Genomic DNA, 21,239 nt, shown 5'->3' with positions numbered 1-21,239 from the left:
TGCACAACCATCTGCAGCTGTTAAATGAAGTAGACTGTCAATATTATGCTTCTTTTTGAGATAAAAATATTAACTCACATGCATATTTAGCCATTTCACAGAGGATAATAAGTTTAGCTCCAGTCATTAAAATGTTGTATTTTACTTTTACAATAAATTAGTATTTGTGATGATGTTTACTGATATAAAGGACAGTTTTCTGAAGATTAGATGTTTGGCAGTAGACATCTAATACATTACTATTACTGTACAATATGTATTGCTGTAATTTAAATGACAATAAAATCACTCAGGACAGATTCAATATTGCTATCCACTGCAAGACAGCTAAATGTTCATGATGGAAAAATTGCAAAAAGCTGCAAACTGACCAATTGAAAAGCAAACTAATCTGAAAAAACCAGGCTTTCCCGAAACACCATGGACTTGTCGCATTGCAAACAAAGCTTTGTGCTGCTATCGTGCAAATAATATCAGCTTTCAAACTCCATAATGGCGTCCCCACTTTTGTGTAAAACAGCACAAAAACACTGTCATAGTCCTCACACATTCCAGTATGTACGTTGTGATTCTGAAATAGCACTGTATCATAAGGAACGAGGTGCGATTGCTCCCAGTTCTGTGGTGAAAGCTCATCTCAGACAAGCTGATAATAAGATGACTCACATTCCCTGTTAAGGAGCAGGTGTATGCATGTCAGTCTGTTATTCGCATGGCGTCTGTTCAACCCCCTGAAAAGGTCTGCTGTCTGTTTCTATACTTAGTCTGGAACAGAGACGGAGCCTACAACAGCCTTAATTTAAGATTTCTTGTTTAGGCAGAGGTACTTTTGTTCCCCGAGTTAGGATAATCGATCATCTGGCTATTGCAAGAAAACCTGAAAAATCCTCAGTGTAATTTTCTATATCGTCACTGTCGGGTGGAAACCTTGTATGTCCATTTCTGGTCTTATTTTGTTTTTTGTCATTAAATGATTCTGTTGGTCAGTCTTCTCGTTGGCCTGATAGTTTTAGAAATATTTAACCAAGGCAAAGTGTTGAAAACGGCTTGCAGCTACATCTCTTAACTTCATTCATTTATTTAGAATATATATCGTTTTGCCAGTTTGCTGAAAAATAACCATTTTGGACATAGCTCTCCGCCTGACAGCGATGATATTATCCCTTCTAATGCAAAGTTTTTCTCATAAAAAGATAAAGATTAAAGATGCAATAATCAATATTTTTTGGCATCACTGGGCAAAAATCCCAAAAGCATATACAGTATTATAGCATATATATCTATAAAGGGTATGCACATACGTCACTTCCCCCCGGGCCACGCCCTTCTAAATCAGACTGAGTGGCAAAAAACTACCTGCTCAACATGACGGAGTATAGCACTAAACACAGCAAGACCGGGAAAATATGAAATATAAAATTAAATTAAGGACAATTGGACTTGACATGGATCCGTATGAGCTACCAAAGAACAAGTGGTCCACGAACATTGACATGTGGCCTGAAATCATGTATCCTGACATCCAGGGTGTAGGGGATCATCGCTATTTTTACCTCCTACAAATATACATGGTTTCATCATTACTGACAACCAGGGTCCAAAAGTAGGCAGAGAACCAACTGATCAAAGTCCATTTACAGTAGACCGTGTACTGACCCCAGTGAACACATGCATGATCTACTGGTACTGAGAAGATTTAAGTACTTTATACAACACAGATTCTACTGCTATGTACGAGCAGGGTATGACTTTATTCTTGTAATTTATGATATTTTCCCACCTGTTTTTAAATTATGACATTATTCTTGTAATATTATGACTTTATTGTCAGAATATGACGACTTTAATCTCATAAACGAATGACATTTTTGTTAAATTATGAGGTTTTTTTATAACTATGACTTTATTCTCATAACATTGTGATTCTTTTTGTATTCGACTTTATTATCATAAAATTCAAATGTCAATCAAAAATCAATGTTTTATGACTTGATACTCGTAGTGACAACCGTTTTTATTTTCTTATGTGGCCCTAATACGTCGCCGTAACTTTATTCTCCAGTACCCCCGTATTTAAGTAATGTTAGCCAAGACAATACTTAATTTAAGGTATGCTTTTACCCAGAAGTACAGCATAAATGAATGTTACCTGACACAAAACGGGATCCACAAATCTAGGTTTGGTTTCCTGGATTTGTGGATCCATCTACTTCTCTTGTCTTTTGCTTTCGGTGTCTGTAAAACAATAGCTCCGACTGCTTTTCAAACTTGTTCATACAATCAATCGCACAACAGCTCTTCCCCATTTTTTAAAAAATATTGTTCTTAAGTTTAGACAGTATTGAAGCCAATGTTGCTACTCTACTCCCTCTTTCTGCCACTCAGTGTGCGGAACTGCAGTGACTTCCGCTAGCGGTGACATCACATGCATACCCTCTATATATATCTGTCAAGGGATGTTTTGAGTCTCTGGATGGTGTGAGTCACGCATACGTAGAAGCAATTATCTCTGTCGGCCATCTTTTACGACTCGCTACAGCGCCACGATTACTCTCCACCGCTAAGTTTCCCCCAGATTTAGATCCAAACATTTGTCAGCTGGATAGGTTCTCAGGCTAACATTAGCGGCATGGTGCTAGTGGCTGCAGACCAAGCCTCAGGCCACTGGTTAGCTCTTAAGCTCTGCGGCTAACGTTAGCAGCGTGGTGCTAGTGGTTGCAGATGGAGCTTCAGACCGCCAGTCCCTGCACCCCCAACTGGCATGTCAATGTGACCCATCCACCTGATGGCCAGGGGGTTCCTGTCCGCACATCTTAGCTGTGAAAGAAACCAAAAGTAGGCAAATAAACTGACACTCGAAATTAGTGATGTGATGTTCACGAACGAATCGAATCTTTTGAACGCCTCTTTGAAATGAATGATGGGAACCGAGTCTTTGTAAAGAGCCGTTCTTTTTTTTTTTTTTTTAAGGAGGGAGTGTCTGATTGCCTGTCAATTTAGCGCCACTGGGGAAAATGCGCTACAGTTGTTAAGGTATTTAAGTAATTGCAATGATAAATCGCTTTTGTGTTTTGTGCATTTTTTCTGTATGTTTACACACATACTGTTCTTGTTCTGAGAACTGCACTACAGTTCAGGTATTTAAGTAATCGCAGTGATTAATCACTGTTGTGTTTTGTGCAATTTTTTCTGTATGTTTACACACATTTATTACCTCCGCCAAGGAGGTTATGTTTTTGCCAGGGTTTGTTTGTTTGTTTGTTTGTTTGTTTGTTTGTCTGTCCGTTAGTGTGCAACATAACTCAAAAAGTTAAGGACAGATTTTGATGAAATTTTCAGGGTTTGTTGGAAATGGGATAAGGAAGAAATGATTAAATTTTGGTGGTGATCGGGGGTGGGGGGGCCCATTTCCAACAAACCCTGAAAATTTCATCAAAATCTGTCCATAACTTTTTGAGTTATGTTGCACACTAACGGACAGACAAACAGACAGACAAATAAACAAACAAACAAACAAACAAACCCTGGCAAAAACATAACCTCCTTGGCGTGGGGGGGGCCCACAGGGGGGGGCCACTGATCAGCCTTGGCGGAGGTCTGCGCTCTCCGAGTGCTTCTAGTTGTTCTTCTTTTGAGGAGACTAAAATGTTATTTCAAAAGAAAATGTTTTATTTTCTTCTTCATTTTTAGGCTACAGACTAGTCCACATAATGTACCATGATGTTTTTTGTCAAATTCCAGCATTTGCCTAATGTCACCTCTCATGTCATGTATTTAGCCCACACATTTGAACTCACTATTCTTTTTTACGGTAAGATAATATTTACTGCTGCGCCAATTAAACACCTTTAAAATGTAATGTCAATCATCACATGTAGCCTGTTTAGTCATTAAAACATTGGTGTTTCAAAATAATGTAAAAAACATAAAAGAGCCAGTCATTGAACGGCTCTTTTCAGTGAACGGCTCCTGATTGAACGACTCCTTTCAAAGAGTCAAAAGTCCCGTCACTGCTCGAAATCACTTCTGATTGCTAGAAAGATACTCCGTAAAGGTAAAGTCAAGTCTTTGTACTTTTACACAATTTGACTCACACAGCAGCGATTTGTCCTAGCAAGGTTGCCATAGCGAGTCGTAAAAGACGGCCAACAAAGATAAGTGCTTCTATGCATGCATGACTCTCATTGTCTGGAGACTCAAATCATCCCTTGACATATAACTATAGCATAAATATATATATGCTACATACATATTAGCACATATATCAGCATATATTGTAATTCAATATGTCTAAGAGGAAGTAAGATATATACCACTTCTCTTAACTTTGATTTCAGCTTTTTTTCAGGAAAATTTTGGCCAATCCAGGTGTTTTCTGAGAGGAGGGAGGATACAGAAACAAGTGATTGACAGCTATAATGACCAATTGCCGTAAAGACTTGATCAGGCACATCTCTGAGAGCTCTCCTACCTGTGATATCTGACCTTCACGTTTCAGCATTGGCCTTAACCCATAAAGACCCAAACATGCAGCTTTGACTAAAATGATCTACTGCTCTGAAATGTTTAATACCTGTTGATCCACTAATCCTATCAGTATGTGTAGTTGGTATATAATGTTTCATCTGAGATATGACCAGTTTGGATGCTCAGAGGCTCCGTAGTGAAACACTGTCGTCCTCTACAACATTGATTCACCATTAAAACCCATGGAGTTGGATCAATGACAGCAGACAGACATTTATTTTTAAGTGCAGTTATTATTATCTTGGCTGAAAAAGTCACTTTTTTCTTAAGTTTTTACCCTCGGCCCTTGCCGCAGAGTTGTCATTAGTTCGTCATCTGTCTGTCCATCCGTCCGTCCGTCCATATGTGCAAAAACTTTGGCATGGACTGACGACTGAGAGTTTTTAAGTGTGAGCACGTTATGTTCTCTGTTTCTGATATAATATCCCTCAACTGTACTCTGAGCATTAATGAATATCTACATGATCAGTAAATTAAATGTAGAAAAATACAGAATTTTTACTGAAAAAATGCAAAATAAAGAAGTTAATTTTACAAAATATGGACATAAATCAAATAAGAAGGGTTAAATAGAGAGAAAAAATAATTTGGGGCCTGCCACAAAAGTAACACTGGGTCTTTATGGGTTAAACAGCACTGTATTCATTCATTCATTTATTTTCTAAACCCGCTTTATCCTCACTAGGGTCACAGGGGTCGCTTGGAGCCTATCCCAGCTACACAGGGGCGAAGGCGGGGTACACCCTGGACAAGTTGCCAGTTCATCACAGAGTTGACATACAGAGACAGTCACTCTCACATTCACACCTATGGGCAATTTAGATTAACCAGTTAACCTCAGTGCATGTGTTTGGATGGTGGGAGGAAGCCGAAGTACCCAGAGAGACCCCACGCAGACACGGGGAGAACATGCAAACTCCACACAGAAAGGTCCCACCCCCATTGACTGGTGTTGGAATTGAACCCCGGATCTTCTTGCTGTGAGGCACACGTGCTAACCACTGCACCACAGTGTCACCCTAAACAGCACTGTAGGTACGGATAAAATGTAATCAGTACAAAAAGGACAATTGAAAAAATCAGTTGACATTGACACCTTTTCTTTGAAGAATAAGGGCTGATTTTTCATCCTGAGGGAAAGCGATTGTTACCTCTGGTTCTTAATTGTCAGAAAATGTCAAACAGTGAAACATTTCACACATTTTGATGTAGAATAAGTGGTCATCCATTACTATGAAATGTTCCGGCCTACTTCTGCTATTCATAACACAGGGAAGTTATATCATGATGAGTTTCAGAATGATTTTATCATCCATCTCCTTTGCTTTATCCAGTCTTTTTTATATTCATTCCATGCTCAGGACAGAGAGTTTTTTTTTCATGATTTCTGCTCAATGTAGCTTTAACCATTCATAACAAGACTCATCTGAATGTACTCTACCTCCAAAGTAAAGGACAGAACCACATCAGACTTGGACAACGTGTTCTCGTCCTCCTGGCCCATGTCGATGATGGAGGTATTGTGTCCCCGTTTCAGCTTCTGGAGTTTGAACTCCCCACCCTTGGAGACAGGCATGCTCTCCAGATTGGCCATCAACTGATTCACGGATGACTTGAGCTCCTCAATGTACATGGCTTCCATTTCTTTAGACACAAATTTGGGGAACTTACCACCCTGTGGATAGAAGCGGAAAAACATTAGCAAAAAAAAAATAACAGTTACATTTATTTCACCAAAAGCAGAACAGTAACATCCGTGTAAAGTAGAGCGGAAAAGAAACATGCAAATCTACAAATATGTTTTTTTGAACACTACTGCCATTTCTTTTGTGGGTGGCAGCTCACACTATGCCATTTTACACCAAGTTAAACCATATTAGTGACATATTAACTATATAACAAAGCTGATTAAAAACAGTCTGAGTCCCCCGCAGTGTCTGACTCACCCTGGCAATCTGGTCCGCCATCTGAAGACGACCATCCAGCTCTCTTCTGATCTGTGCAGCCTGCTCATCCAGGTTGTCCAACTATTGATAAAAAAGGAGAGCAGCAGGTCGATGAGGGGACGCAAAAGAGCATAGCAGTACTTTATCAAAGCCAAATGTCGGTGTCAAAGGTCATTGCCGTTTCCCAGGTTAATTTATCTCATCAAATGAGATGTTACTTACATACCTTGCTTAAACTAGATTAACATTACTGGATGCACTTCCTGATTATTCATCCAGCCCATGCATGCGTTTATTCTAAAAGGCTGTAATCACTGCAGTATGGCATGGTGGTCGACGTGAATGGGTCAGAATGAAAAGCAAATTCATCATAGGAGCCATGCTTCCATCACCATAGAGACCATGAAAGGACCAGTGTGTGATGAGAGGTCTTTTTGGAAGTGTTGAGATTTTGAGTGTTTCCTTTTTTTTGTTGATTCTAATCAGCAGTCAGCTCTCTGAAGCAGTCGAGCTGACAGGTGGGCAGTAAAATTAAAAACTGATTGATAATTATGACATTTACAGGAGAAAAAAGAAAGCTTAATGGGTGGCAAATTAAAGCACAAGCTGGATGGGTGTGCTTTCTTTCAGGATTACAATGCCCCTTCGATAAGCCACACAAAGGGCCAGTGAATGGGTTGATGGATGTATGTTTTGATTGAACACTTGGGTGGAGGGGGCACATTAAGCTGCATTCTCACACCAGAAAACTGGAACATTAAACATTGTATTTCCTGAATCCTGGTGAATATTTATGCATGGACGTGAGCCCTTTCTGTGTCTGTTTATGGTGACGATTTCTTTATTTATGTAAAAGAGCATACAAAATTCAAGCCCCTGGTGGAAGGTTTTAAGGTATTCTGTTTTGCTGTCACATGTCGTTTAGTCTCCTGTCGATCGACTTTTTCATTTAATACTAACCCTGGTCTCAACGTACATATAGGTTAGATTTAGTCGTCTTTTGTATCTTTTGTTTGGAGAAATTAATGATGTTAATGATTTTTAAAGTATCATAGAGAATGCAGTGAAGGAGGAATGTCAGTTTTTCTTGATGCCATTATGGTTGAATAGTTTTTATTGTGTTTTATTGTTCATTGTGTATCATGTATGTATTTTGTATTGTTCTGACTTTGTATGGCTGCTACCTTGGCCAGGTCTCCCTTGCAAAAGAGATTTCTAATCTCAATGGGACTTCCTGGTTAAATAAAGGTAAAATAGTAAAATAAAGTAACACCTTTACATAAACATGTCACATCTGCCTTATAACACCACCCATAACCCATTAAAACATTTATAAGATCTATTAGAGAATAACACCATGTTACCAACTGTGTGATGGAGATAATTGCATTTACCTCAGAAGAGTCAGTGCTTGTATGATTTCACAATTCACATTTTTAAAGTTAAAAAAATGCTACAGAAGTAAAAGTCTACTTCCTGTGTGTTTTTATGGTGGACAACAAATGCACATGTTCTAAATGAGTGATGTGTTCTCTGTGTCCACCCTATAATCTATGTCTGTGTGGGGTGTGTGGGAGGTTGATGGTGTGCTCCCCTCCTGGGGCTCTATGTGCTTGGCTCCACCCCCCCCCATAGCCATATTAATTTAAATTAATTAATATAAATTCAAACTGATAGTAATTTATATAAATACATTATTATAAATATTAAATTATTTAACCCATTGTTGTATCGTGGCTGCCTCTGCTGCTACCACCACCACAATACTAGCAAATTAGACTATTGGTATTATTATTATTATATATTTTTGTGTTGTTATTATCATTATCATTATTACAATAATTATTATTTTCCCCCTCACTCCCCCTTTCTCACTTTCATTCACACTCCCCTCTTCCCCTTTTCCCTATCGCTCCTAATCCATCTATATTGTTTAGTTGCTCTTTACATTTATTATCTTTATCATTGTAATATGATGTTGTCATTGTTGTTTGTCATTACTCTGTCGTTGTTGTTTTTGGTTTGTTTATTTGTTTGATTTTCCTTTTGTTTGTGTTGTTGTTGTTGTTTTTCTGTCCACAATGTCTTGTTAACTATCACTAATGAAAAAAAAAACAAAAAACTGTGTGATGGAGATAATTGCATTTACCTCAGAAGAGTCGGTGCTTGTATGATTTCACAATTCATATTTTTTTTAATTTAAACAATTCTACAGAAGCAAAAGACTACTTCATGTGTGTTTTTATGGCGGACGACAAATGCACATGTTCTAAATGAGTGATGTGTTCTCTGTGTCCACCCTGTAATCTATGTCTGTGGATGGGTATGTAAATGACATTAATCACATGTAACAGCCACTCGCTGGATCTCAACCCAACTCAACACCTTTGGGACAATTTGGACCGACATGTTAGACAGCACTCTCCACCTCCAACATCAAAATACCAAATGAAGGAAAGTGTTTTGAAGATCGGTGTCTCTTTGAAGAAGTCTGACATTAGTTAGCCCAGTTTTTGCCCTGGAGTATTGAAAAGCATAGAAATTCATGGCTCCTTCACATCAATAATGAATGAGAGTTTCATATTAGCTGACACAAGGAAACAGACGAGAAGGGTGATGTCTCTTTCTTGCTCTCTGCTTCTGTATGCTTCACTCCTTCAGTTATTCTCTCAGCCAAAACAGCTCATTCTTGTCAAATGTGATGCAGTGACTCACTAGTCAACACCATGTCCTCCATGAGAACAGTGGCCTAATTGAGACATAGTATCTGGAGCACAGATGTACCTGGGGAGTCACAAATCTTTCCACACTGCTGTGTTGTATGAGAGAAAGAAAATCAACCTCACCTCACTGTTGTGTTGTTCCACAAAATCCTTGAGGTTCAGTCCTAAATACTACAATTTGAAACTGAGATGGAAGTGAAGCTACAGTTTTCACATATTTTAGTGTCTTGTGTTTTTAGTGGGAACTTGACGAGGTTCTTTTTTGGAATAAAAATGTGAGGAATTGTCACTGCCGGGTGTTAGGATAAAAAACTAACTTTGTATTAGCAAGAAGACTCTGTAAGAAAACACTTTTTATTTGGAACTTTGTTTCTGAGAGCCAGCTGCCTTTTATAATTCATGAGTTTTTTCTGTTAAGAAGATTATATCACTAACAAGAAAAACATTTCTCCACAGCTGCAGGGCCTCTGCAACCGAGCACCTGATTCTATTTGTGATACAGTCCTAAACTCCTCTGTTGCTCTCTGCTGCTGGGACGAGTGCCAGGGCTGACCTCTCTGTGCCTTATGGTATTTCACCCACTCCTATTACATTAACAGGCACTGTCTTTCAGACTTTACCATATTGATTCTCTGCCCCTTCCAGCAATCCTTTTTAAAAGAGAAGGAGCCAAAGTCACAGTGCAGCTGCTAACGGGAGGGGAGGGGGCACAGTGAAGAGGTGGTTGTGCAGCTGAGACAGAGATCAAGAAAAACACAAGATGGGACAAGGATCAGCAAAAGAGTGACAGCTGCACAAAGAATTACAGAGAGATCACAAGGAAATCTGTGTCTGAAACTTTTATGAGTCTTTTGCATGGAAAAAATCTACTGCTGCTGATAGGATCTTTTATTTACGCTGGTTCAGTCATGTCTAAATCACTTTGACGCATTGATTTAAGAAACGTTTGATTGCTAAATTGAGGATTATGCATATTTTTGGTTATGAAAGAAGAAAATATCATGTTTGTAAACTGTGGTATCTGAAATCCACTTGTCTATTTTTTGTAGTATCAATTTCTGTGATCAATTCAGCTCACCAGTGTGCATTATAGAATGATGCAGGCCAGATGGCATTTTAAATAGAGGACAGTTAGTGTGAACCGTCGAGTCTGGTGTGTTACCAGTGCTGTCCACTGAACAGCCACCCTGCTACATAACCCAGAGTTCCTGTTTAGTAGAGCACATAATCAGACTTTGCCACCAGCTGCAGCAGAATATCTGCTCTTGCAGCACAGTGGTACACAGTACTATTCTGACACACAATGGCACTAGAACGGTGCTGTTACAGAAAGTCGCACAAGCAGATTTTTTCATTGTCTCGTACAACCCCCCAAAAATCAGAGTTATCCGAGACCATAACTGTGACTTCTCCTGATTACATTCTTGCCTGAGCTGTGCGTGAATTGACCTTTTCCCCCTGCTGCTGGCAATCCTGAGCTGCCTGTCAAAACACTCAGAACTGTAGGCATTATTGGACTGTAGTGCCAGCGACATCTGACTCGTACAATCCCAAAAGAAATGTCAGTGCCTTGTCTGGCCCGTTGGTGCCTGACATTGCATTTTTACTGTCTCATATGTGTGGCTTTCCCATCCTAGATGCATATGCACAGGAAAAATTCTCCCAACTGCAAAATCCTTAGTAATACTGAAAAGTAAAAGTGAAAACTCCAGCAGATTATCATGGTTACTGTGACTATTTGCAGATTGCAGCTTGTCTGCAAAATGGCTAACATGAAACGACTGACTTGGTGACTTAGAGCATGTAATGTGAAGGGGGATGGGGCAGCTTCTTCTATTACTCCCATTTCTCCCTTGACAGTAAAGAAAAGACCTTCCTTGGTGTAGGAGGCGGTAGAGCTGGAGGTCACTGACTGTGTGAATTAATAGACACCGCCTACTGAGTCTCACAGCACTCCAACCTTATGAAGCCTACAACTATTGAAAGGTCACTGTTGTCCACGGTGTACGAGCACAAAACAGGAGGACAGGCAATCTGATATAAAATGAGATTGGCTAAAAGAAGTTTCCCTCTAACTGAAGCAGACAGCAGCACTGCAGCTAAATAAAGGTGACACTGGCTCACTGGTAGCCAAGCTGACAGCAGGTTAAAGGTGACAAAGCAGAAGCATGCTGGTAGTTAACAGCACAGCTGATGACAGATTCCCTGGTGGATTCCGGGACATTAGAGGCAAAGCGCACACCCATTTCTTGTGGAAAACAAAGACAAGGCGGGCCAGGCGTGATCAAAGCTGGATGGGACCTGGAGGAGTTGAAGCAGCTGGTCTATATTTAGACTTGCTGTGTGTGACTATGTGTCTGTCTTTGTGCACTTGTGTTTTTAAGAAAAATGGGCACAGCGGTAGAAAAAAACTTGCTGTTTTGAGTGCAGCCACATGGAAGGAATGCTAATTAGGAAATCTGTTCATTGTTACATCATAAAAAAATCTTTAATTTTTTTTTTCTTTTACATCTTAACAAAAAACTCTTTCATTCATGTGCAAAAATGTTTGGTTCTAAAGCACCCACACACAGCCAAACAATAAAGCAATTCATTCTACATCTTTACTGCCAATAATTGACATTGATTACAGTTTCTCTCTTCCTTTTGAATTTATCTTTGTTTGATAAGAATTACTCCCCTTTTAGTTGAATTTATGTGGATAAATGTGTTTCTACACATAAATACATGTTGCCTATGTTTTTGTTTCCACACATGGAAAACACACACACACACAGTAAACAGCATCAGTTGCTAGGACATGAAAATACACTGGACATAAAACAGTGATGGTGCAAGAAGCAAGTGAGGATGGGCTGGTCATGTAGCTGCTTGTTAACCTGACAAAACTGATTGACAATGTGGGTCACAGAGGTCAGAGGGGTGTGGCCTGTTAAACAGCCTAGTATTTTTGAGAGGACAGCAAAGGCATAGTTTTGTATTCCAGGTTTTTTAAGCAGATGCTATGGATGAACGGATGGACAGACAAACTTTCTAAAGTGTATTGTGAAAAGGTCTATAAAACAAAAACAGGCTTAGAAAACTCACAGAGGAATCACACCCTCGTCTCCTGTGTCACATCCACTCACCCACCACATCCCTATTCTGATGGAAGCATATTCCATTACACAGTTTTTATGTGCACGTTTATGTATACGTGTGGGTGTAAAAAGCCAAATAGCTGCCATGTGACTACTCTCATCTGGGACATTGTGTTTTATATAACATACATCTAATTTTGACAAACCTCACCACTAACCAAAATAGACCCAAGGAACGGAACCATGAGATTATATAATGAACCCACCTGACTTAACCTCCCTAAGCTCTTGCAACCACGGGTATTGTCATGTGTGAACTACTAATGATTTACTAATTTACTTTTCATTTTGTGAAATCAAAACAAAGCTCTAACAGGGTCATGTTAAACCCTAAATAATTAGTATTGTTGCAACCATCTGAATGCTCTTAACACTTTGCTTAGATGATAACACACCCACGCTGTTATTACAGGTTTACAGAAATATCTCTGGAAAAAGCTTCGTAAAGTTAGAGACAGGTTGAATTAAATCTTTTTGTGCACATTAAGTGTAGTTAAGCTTTGACATCCTTATTCAAGATAACCAAGCCCTTTTTCTGTCTTCCCCTGTTGATAATATTGTCCAAATTTCTAACCACACTGGTGCAGTCAGGCTTCACCATGTGTTTTAGCACCACTGTCTTTTTAGTTTATAGGTGGCTGGACAAGCATCGCCAATGCTTTCATCCTCTCACAATCCTATGTGCAGTGAAGAGGCTCCATTACGCAATTATATCAGCTAACGGCTAAACCAGGAAAGCTCAGGCCTCATTTCCCAAGTAACAGTTGCTGACAAGACAAATTAAAGAGGAAAAGGAGGGGGGGGCTTTTTCGAAGCCTAGGAGGAAAAGCTGATTTGAGTATGGTGTGCCAGTCTGGGGGGCCCACAGGCGGTGATTTATAGCTCTGTGGGGGGGTACTTGTGCGGATGTACTTGTGCTGTATTTTAACTCCCAGGCCAAGGTAATTTAATCAACCACTTGAGATTGGAAAATAATTTGAGCCAGTGAAAGTCCAGTCATGCAGATAAATATTAATGATTCAAACAACTTGACATAAGGACACAAAGCAGCGTTAACATTACCAAAGATGAAACAGTAGTTTATTAATCAATCAATCGACTACAAGGGAACCAATCAGCAACTTTTTCAATAATCATTTCATTGTTTCAACCCATCTGCTGCCTCTCTTGATATATAATAGAAAATAGAATTTTTTTTTTATTGGAATAGTGCAATAGAGCACTAAGACATGCACATTCCCGTAATAAATAATCTTGCTGGGAGCCAGATAATCGATATAAAAGAGAGAAAAAATCTGCACACCAGTATAGCTCCCATATTAAGATTTATTTCACTTGTGACGTTTCAAGCACCATCGCTGTTCTTCAGACTTCAATTAATGATTAATAGATTAAGATAAATGATAAAATGCTATAAAAATTGCAGCTGCAACAACAGCTTTACCATATATCATCAAGTCAGGCTGTTTTTATTAAAAACATTTAACAAACAGTACCAGTTTAGAGCATCGTTAAACCCATTTGCAGTTGATTATTAAGTAAATTTAGTGCAATTTTCATGATCAATAATCATTTTGAGCAATTATTTAGGAAAAGAGGTCCACATTTATTCCATGCTGTTAAATGTAAATTATTTTTTGGTATATTTCCTTCTCAGTGACGGCAAAATGAATATCTTTGTCGACTAGTGATTAATCAGTAAAATCTTAGTGATTCATTTTATAAGCAACAAATGATTGATTGACTGATTGATTGATTGATTTAGACCATTTGTTTATTACTAAATACAAGGATAAATTAAATACAATAATAATTAATAGTGAGTTTGAGTGGTTTAGAATGATATAAGATAGTTCTCAGATTCTGTTTTCTTACATATGAATGTCCTCTCTGACGATAAACTGAGTATCTTTGAATTGTGATGAAATAAGACATTCAAGGACATTCTGTTGCACTTTGGGAAATACTTGTTTTTTCACTATTTTCAGACATTTTATGGACCAAACAATTACTACAGTAATGAAAAATACAATAAAAAAAAAATTCAACACTGACAATAATCATTAGTTGCAGCTCTAAATCAGTGTCTCTGACATTGACACTGAAACTGAGGGGCATTACTAAAATTGTTGGGTTTGTTTGTTAGTCTCTATGAGGTCATTGTTTATGATTAATTTAATGTGAAGGTTAAATTTACTGGACAAGGCTGGGTCAGCAAACATGACATTGGACTATGCAAAAGAGGACTCAATGGAAAGCAGAAGATATTTATTTTAGTTGTTACACAATTTTTGACACGGACAAGATCGGTCATGTTACTTCTATGTTTTTTGTTTTGTTTTTTTTTTGTTTTTGTAAATTTTCAATTAGAATGTAGATTTAGTTCAGTTAATACAGTTTGTCCAGATTTGGTAGGAAATGTTATTTTGGTAAATGCATCTTTGATATAAATCAGGCTAATACAACGTTTGTTATAGTAATGATTATGATGAAATTGAAGTTTTTCATGTAATTCAATCAGGACTTGTAGTATTACTGCAACAAACACTTTTTTTCATCTTAGGTGATGTTTATACAAAGAAACATGACAAGTCAATCGATACTCTCTTTTGTGGTGTACACTTTTCAGTGAAGTTGTGCTTGGTTTCATCACAGTGCGGTCATCGGTGAACGGAGCATGCTCAGAGGCCACTCGTCCAACCAGTCTAATCATTCTCTTAGTCATTTCCAGGGGCTGCTCTTATTTCAGCAGGAGACAAATACACTAGTGCTTCCTTTTTACTATTTGAATGTAACTGCTGAAAATGTAAATCCCCAGCGATAACAGCTAAAAATGATGGCCTCTGAATCCTAGCCAATCCATGAAAACCTTTCATCAAATCCCAGCAGCCCTGAGCCATGCTGACTGGATTGCCTCGTCTCCTTTTAAGTGAGGATTGTATCATTTAGCAGAGGGCAATATTTTGCTGCTGTTGCTTACTGAAACACTCAAAGTCACTGTTTTATTGTACTCACTGTAACAGCAGGAGGAGTAAGAGAAATGAACTGCTGCAACAGAGGTAATATTTTGCAGAATTTGATTATATCTACATGCCTTTATGCAGATTTGAAATAAAATGGATGCTTTTTAAGATAATGACCTGGACCCAAGTCTCAGAAAAGTGTTACACTAGAGTATGTGGGCCTGTGTTACTCTTCTTCAATTGTGCTGTTTTGCTCAGAGTGGGATGTGTTAAGGGAAATGGTATTATTTGTAGATTTCTGACCTTATACTAACAGCTTTGGTGCCAGTGTATAAAAAAAAGAAAGAAAAAAAAAGAGAAAAACTAGGTTAAGCATCATCAAAGGATTTGGAAGAAAAATGCACAGTGGATTTGAGAGCTGTGGTGTATTTCACCTCAGCATTAGGAGCGTCAAATTAATGAAGACTCTGCAGAACAGAGTCTATATTGATCTTTACCAGCTGAGACATTTGAACAATACTGAATGATCTAACACTTTTACTGTGCTCACATCACACCATCTGAGATTTATACATTCGAAATAGTTGACAGAGCAGCACCTTGTCCTCACAAATATTCTGTGTCCTGGCTTGCTTGTAGATGAAATGAAGAGGTATGTTTTCATTCTTGAAATGACTAAAAAATGTAAATTTGTCTGAGCCTTCCCTCAAATCCCACTCTGCTAAGACTTTTAATCAAGCTCCCCAAGAAAGAATACATTACTGCTGCTTTCAGCATTCCCACAGAGAGCAGTAAAGCCGGCAAGAGAAGGAGAGTTATGTCAGACATAAGCACCAAAGTGTCCGTCTGCAATCTCAACATATCCTGCCTTCTTTGAAGTATGGCAGAAATGTCTGCCTTCAGCATAAATTTGAGTGAAATCTAAAATAACTATAATGTCTTAAACAAAAAGTAATTTATCAAAAATACACCACACATAAAGTACACTACCAGTCAAAAGTTTAGACTCATCTTCTCATTTAAATGACATGAGATGGACCGCAGATGGCCAACAAGTGCCCAGCATCACTGGGAACTCCTTCTTCTGGAAAACTTTTCAGGTGACTACCTCATGAAGCTCATCAAGAGAATGCCAAGAATGTGCAAAGCAGTAATAAAAGCAAAATGTGGCAACTCTGAAGAATCTAAAATATAAAACATGCTTTGAGTTATGTCACACTTTTTTTAACTACATAATTCCATATGTGTTCATTCATAGTTTTGATGCCTTCAGTGAGAATCTACAGTGTAAACAGTCACGAAAATGAAGAAAAAACAAACTTTTGACTGGTAATGTACATTAAAAAATACAAATAAAATCATTATAAACTGCTGATCTGAGGCCTTTGCCTTATGTGAAGTCTCTCTACAACTTCAGTGGAGTTGTCATGGACTTTGCTGTGGTTAAGAAGTGCATATGGGAGTGGACAGGTCAAATGAAAGGTCAGAGTGAGAAGAAACGTAATGTAACTGTAATAAAAATAAAATAAAAAACAAAATAAAAGTTGCTAAAAGACTCCCACAAAAAACATGTCCCTCTCAAATCCACCTGTCGTATAAAAAGATGTGTAAAGCATTCTTCTGTTTGGAATTATCTAATATTGAGACCTTTTTAAAAATTACATGGATGCACAAATCTGTAATTAACCCATAAAGAATCAAACTGTCACCAGTGGCCAAAAGCATCTACTGATGTTTAACACCTGTTGATCCACTAATCCTATCAATCCATGTAAATAATTGGTGTAAAATACAGTTTGTCATCTTTTCATGGTCATCAGATATGACACATTTGGACATTCAGAGGCTCCATAGTGAACGTGGAAACACCGTCCTCTTCTACAACATTGATTGACCAGTAAAACCCATGGAGCTGGATCAATGAGAGCGGATGGAGATATTTGGTTTATATTCAGTCACTGATATCTTTGCTGAAAGTCACCTTTTCTTCAGTTTTCTCTCTTTCTGATATAATAACCTTCAACTTTAATCTGAGCTTTTATGAACATCTACATGATCAGTGAATTAAATACAGGAAAATACCTGATTTTCACTGAAAAATGCAAAAAAAAAAAAAAAAATAGAGGATAACACAATAAGAAATGGTGATAAATCACTTAAAAATGATTAAATAGAGAGAAAAATTAATTTGGAAATTGCCACAAAAGTACTGGGCCTTTATGGGTTAATAGAAGATTGTGGGTGTCTAAATGAACTTATGATGATGTTTTCAGCCCAAATGCTGTAGAAACAGGTGTGTTCATTCATGTAGTGTATTTGTGGTCTTACCTGACAGGCCTGGTAAAGCAGCTGGTGCTCAAACTTTTTGATACCCAGAATATTCTGAAACATCTCGTAGAGCTGATCTTTGCTGAGGATGAGCTCAGACGCCGCGCTGGCAGTCATGCGTTGCTGTGCCTTACGTGGATCTTCATCGCCACGGTATATGGTGTCAAACTTGGCCATCCAGGAGCTGAGGACCGTCTCCTTGCTCAGACCGTCTATTTCTGGGAGGCTCCTCACACGCTTCTCGATGTGCCTCTTGAACACTTCCCTGAAATCATTGGCCGAGAAACCGCCACTCTGGACCATTTTTGCCACGCGGTCACTCTTCAAGAACACCTACAAATAAGACATCAGTGTCAGTAACTGCAGCTGTTAGGCTTTTTATTATTCATTCTCAGTGATGTGTAATAATATGGCAACCAAGAGAAACTAATACTGAACCAGACTTATGAACACTACTTGTTAAATAAGAAAAAAATTATGTTACTCCTGAACTGAAAAATTTAAGCTTACTATTTTTCTAAATTAAAATGGCAAAAGCTCCGTTGTGTTTCCTACTAAAGACAGACAACACGGTTACATAGCTGCAGCAAGAAGTAAAGTAACCATCAGAGCAGAGTTATTTCATCGTCACTTTGACAGTCACACTTTGTTATTCCCATCTGGAAAGACTGAAAGCAGCAGCTATACTGAAACTGTTACTGTGGTCTGTTGTCATTGGGTTTATGCGTCAGTGTCAGATACTGAACGCCACTTTATTTCTGTATTATTTATCAGCGCATGTACATTTATTAGACAGCTGTGCAGTAGAAAATGATGTAAGATGAATAGACGGAGGGAGAAGTCAAATGTCCCCAGCTGGTGCCAAAATATTTGCATGTTATTATATCACTGACATTTACAGCCAACTCCTCAGCCTTTTTGTTTGCTGGGAGTTTTCTTTAGGACAGTTTTAATGATTGGGTTAGTGTTCAGCCTCAATATGATTCCATTTCACTTTTTCATTCCTCAAAATCCATGCATAATTTCAAACCAACGTGAAATATTATGAAATAAATAAACATAATTTGAGGTTAGCTGTCACACACAGCACAGGTTATCATGTAATTAACTTCTTATAAGTCTGCGTATGGATTTATGGATGACTCTAAACCTCATGCATCATATTAACATAATGGGTATGCTTGTTTTTTCCATCATGGATTTAGCCTTTAACATTCTCTTCTATCTGCTGTGGCTTTTGAGCCATATGCATAGTAATAATGACTTGCTTTTTCATCTGTGGATTGAAAAAGTGAGGTTGGAAAGATGGCTGTGTCAGCCTCATGCTCTGACTCATAATCTGTGCAGTGAAAAGCTTCAGCCACCATTTTACCACTCAGCCGTCTGAATAGCATTTTGAAATGGAATAGCAGGCATACTGTAATTTTCTCAAATTTCGGACTAGAAGCTCATGTCTGTTTCAAAGTGACCGAGAGGATGTATTTGCAAGTACCATAAAAATACTGTCCACTGCACATCATAGATTCTGTAGGGGTATTAGCAGAACAGATGAAATGTTACATTTTGGTAATCAGCACACATGAAACTAGACACTTTCAGATGGCTGCTTCACTATGAAATGCTCCAGCATAAAAGGGGTGTAAATGTGATCATGCCCCTATGGTTAAAAAACATTGGTACCTCAGAGTAGCTCTGCACAGCGTTGATGAACGCCTCATCTGCCACAATTTGTGTGTCTCCATTGAGGAAGGCCTGGAAGCGATCCTTCGTCTGCTGAAGCTGCTGCTTGGTTATCTGTGAGAGAAAAGGCAAATGAAGAACACCTTTACATTATGCCACAAGAGAAAATGGGTCAAAACACGCGAGCATCAATTTTAAGAAGAAAACTATCCACATATTTATACATTTCTTACTCTCCTAATGATTCCTTTTTTTCCAGAAACATTCCAGCACCTCCCAGGGGTCAATGAATACTCCCAGGCCAGCTGGGACATGTAATCCCTGCAGTATTTCGAAGATCTATGCTCCTTTCCAGTCTTGCTTTGAACATTTCCAAAGGTATCACAGATCAGGAACTCCAGCCTTATTCTTTCAGTCACATCCAGAGATCGTGACCACAGATATCAGCCTGATAGTTAAACTGACCGATTTGCTCCATATCTCAGCTGTGTCAGTCCTACTACAGTCTGATGAAAAGCTTGGATCACTGCAGCCCATAAAGAGCAGTCAGTCTTAACCACTACTCCTGAATAAAACCTCTAGGAATTCTTCCAACTGGATACTTTCTCCTGAACCTGAGCCATCCAACAGCTCGTTTGCATCGTCTACACTGCAAACTACTCCACTGGACCTGCTGGGACATGGTCTGACGAAGCCAAAAGAATAAAATCATCTGCAAACATTGACGGCCTGTCTATAAATATCACAAATATAAGGTGATGAGTGAATGAGTCCTGCAGTACTGGCAAAACGGGAAATCAAGATAATGGGTGTTAATCATGGGTGCTAAGTAATAAAGGCCCATGCATCAGGTAATAGCATTCTGATTTAACATAGTCCCCTAGATAGACGTGCATGGTCGGCTGAGGCATTATGGGTAGAAGTTTAATATACAGCAGTGTCTCAATATGTTCTTTTTGAGTTCTGGTGTGACAAAGACATGAAGAAAGTATTCAGGTAATTCTAAATTCTAAATATACACTGAATGAAAAGAATGCCTGACAACATCAACTTAGATATTTTTTGTTGTATGTATTGACAAATAATTAAATTGATGTGTGAAATTTAAGCACTAGCCAAATGATGCTAAAAGAGTGACACTGCCAGATTTATTGATATCTGTTCAATTCTAGCCAAATACTGATTATCATCCAATGTTTTTTTCTTAATTGTGTATAGTTTTTGCTCTCAAAGAACAAGGTATCGGGTGTTTTGGTGTTGATGATGTGTATCATGTGCAACAAGAGATGCAATCCACCAAGCCATACCACACAAAACTATCTTTTTTGTAGAATTATATTTTAGATAGATAGACATCATATGTGTAAATGGATATGATCTAAATGTTTTTCACCATTACTACTGTTCCTGAAGGTAAATCCAAAAGGCACAGTGGAAGGACAGGTCTTCACCTCTGTTGAGTGTGAATTAGATTCTTATGGCCAGCATTATTTCTTTAGATTCATTAAACTAATAACAGTACTTGATAACAGTACTCGAGTTAATACTTCTTTGGACCACATCTCTTTTCAGATTCTAGGGATGAAATTAGATGTCCTTGCCATGATAATGTGTATTTATGGAGAAGAAAAGATTTGTACAAACCAGAATGAATGACACGAATGCCTGAATTCGAAACAGGATCAAGAATTTTCATGTAGAATTAAATTAAATAATTTCAATATTGAATTAACCTTCAGTGTTTACAAATTTTAAGGATAAGATTCAAGTACTTTACATATTCTTTTTTGAAAGAATGGAACAATACATGTATGGGTTCATTTTAAGAGCTGTACGTCTGCGCTTGTAGGCTTATATGACATTTATGTTGGAGTCCTTTTTATGCTCGGAGATGCTTGTTTGTTGATGTTTGCTAATTATTTTTCTGAGCTG

At 38.3% G+C, this 21,239-nt stretch overlaps 1 protein-coding gene across 10 annotated transcripts in view; it reads right to left on the bottom strand.

Annotated features, from left to right (window-relative positions):
• cadpsb (Ca2+-dependent activator protein for secretion b) overlaps positions 1-21,239 on the bottom strand; it is a 71,127-nt gene that overhangs the window by 36,689 nt on the left and 13,199 nt on the right. For all 10 annotated transcript variants that reach the window (XM_030134385.1, XM_030134395.1, XM_030134386.1 and 7 more), the window contains exons 2-5: positions 19,308-19,421; positions 17,628-17,960; positions 6,474-6,554; positions 5,969-6,202 (exon numbers count right to left, since the gene is read on the bottom strand). In XM_030134385.1, coding sequence (XP_029990245.1) covers positions 5,969-6,202; positions 6,474-6,554; positions 17,628-17,960; positions 19,308-19,421 — 762 coding nt within the window. The remainder of the gene's footprint in view (positions 1-5,968; positions 6,203-6,473; positions 6,555-17,627; positions 17,961-19,307; positions 19,422-21,239) is intronic.

Source organism: Sphaeramia orbicularis, chromosome 5, assembly GCF_902148855.1.
Source record: "Sphaeramia orbicularis chromosome 5, fSphaOr1.1, whole genome shotgun sequence".
NCBI lineage: Eukaryota > Metazoa > Chordata > Actinopteri > Kurtiformes > Apogonidae > Sphaeramia > Sphaeramia orbicularis.
Note: the sequence above shows the minus strand (reverse complement) of the source record. Positions and strands in the feature narration are given on the sequence as shown.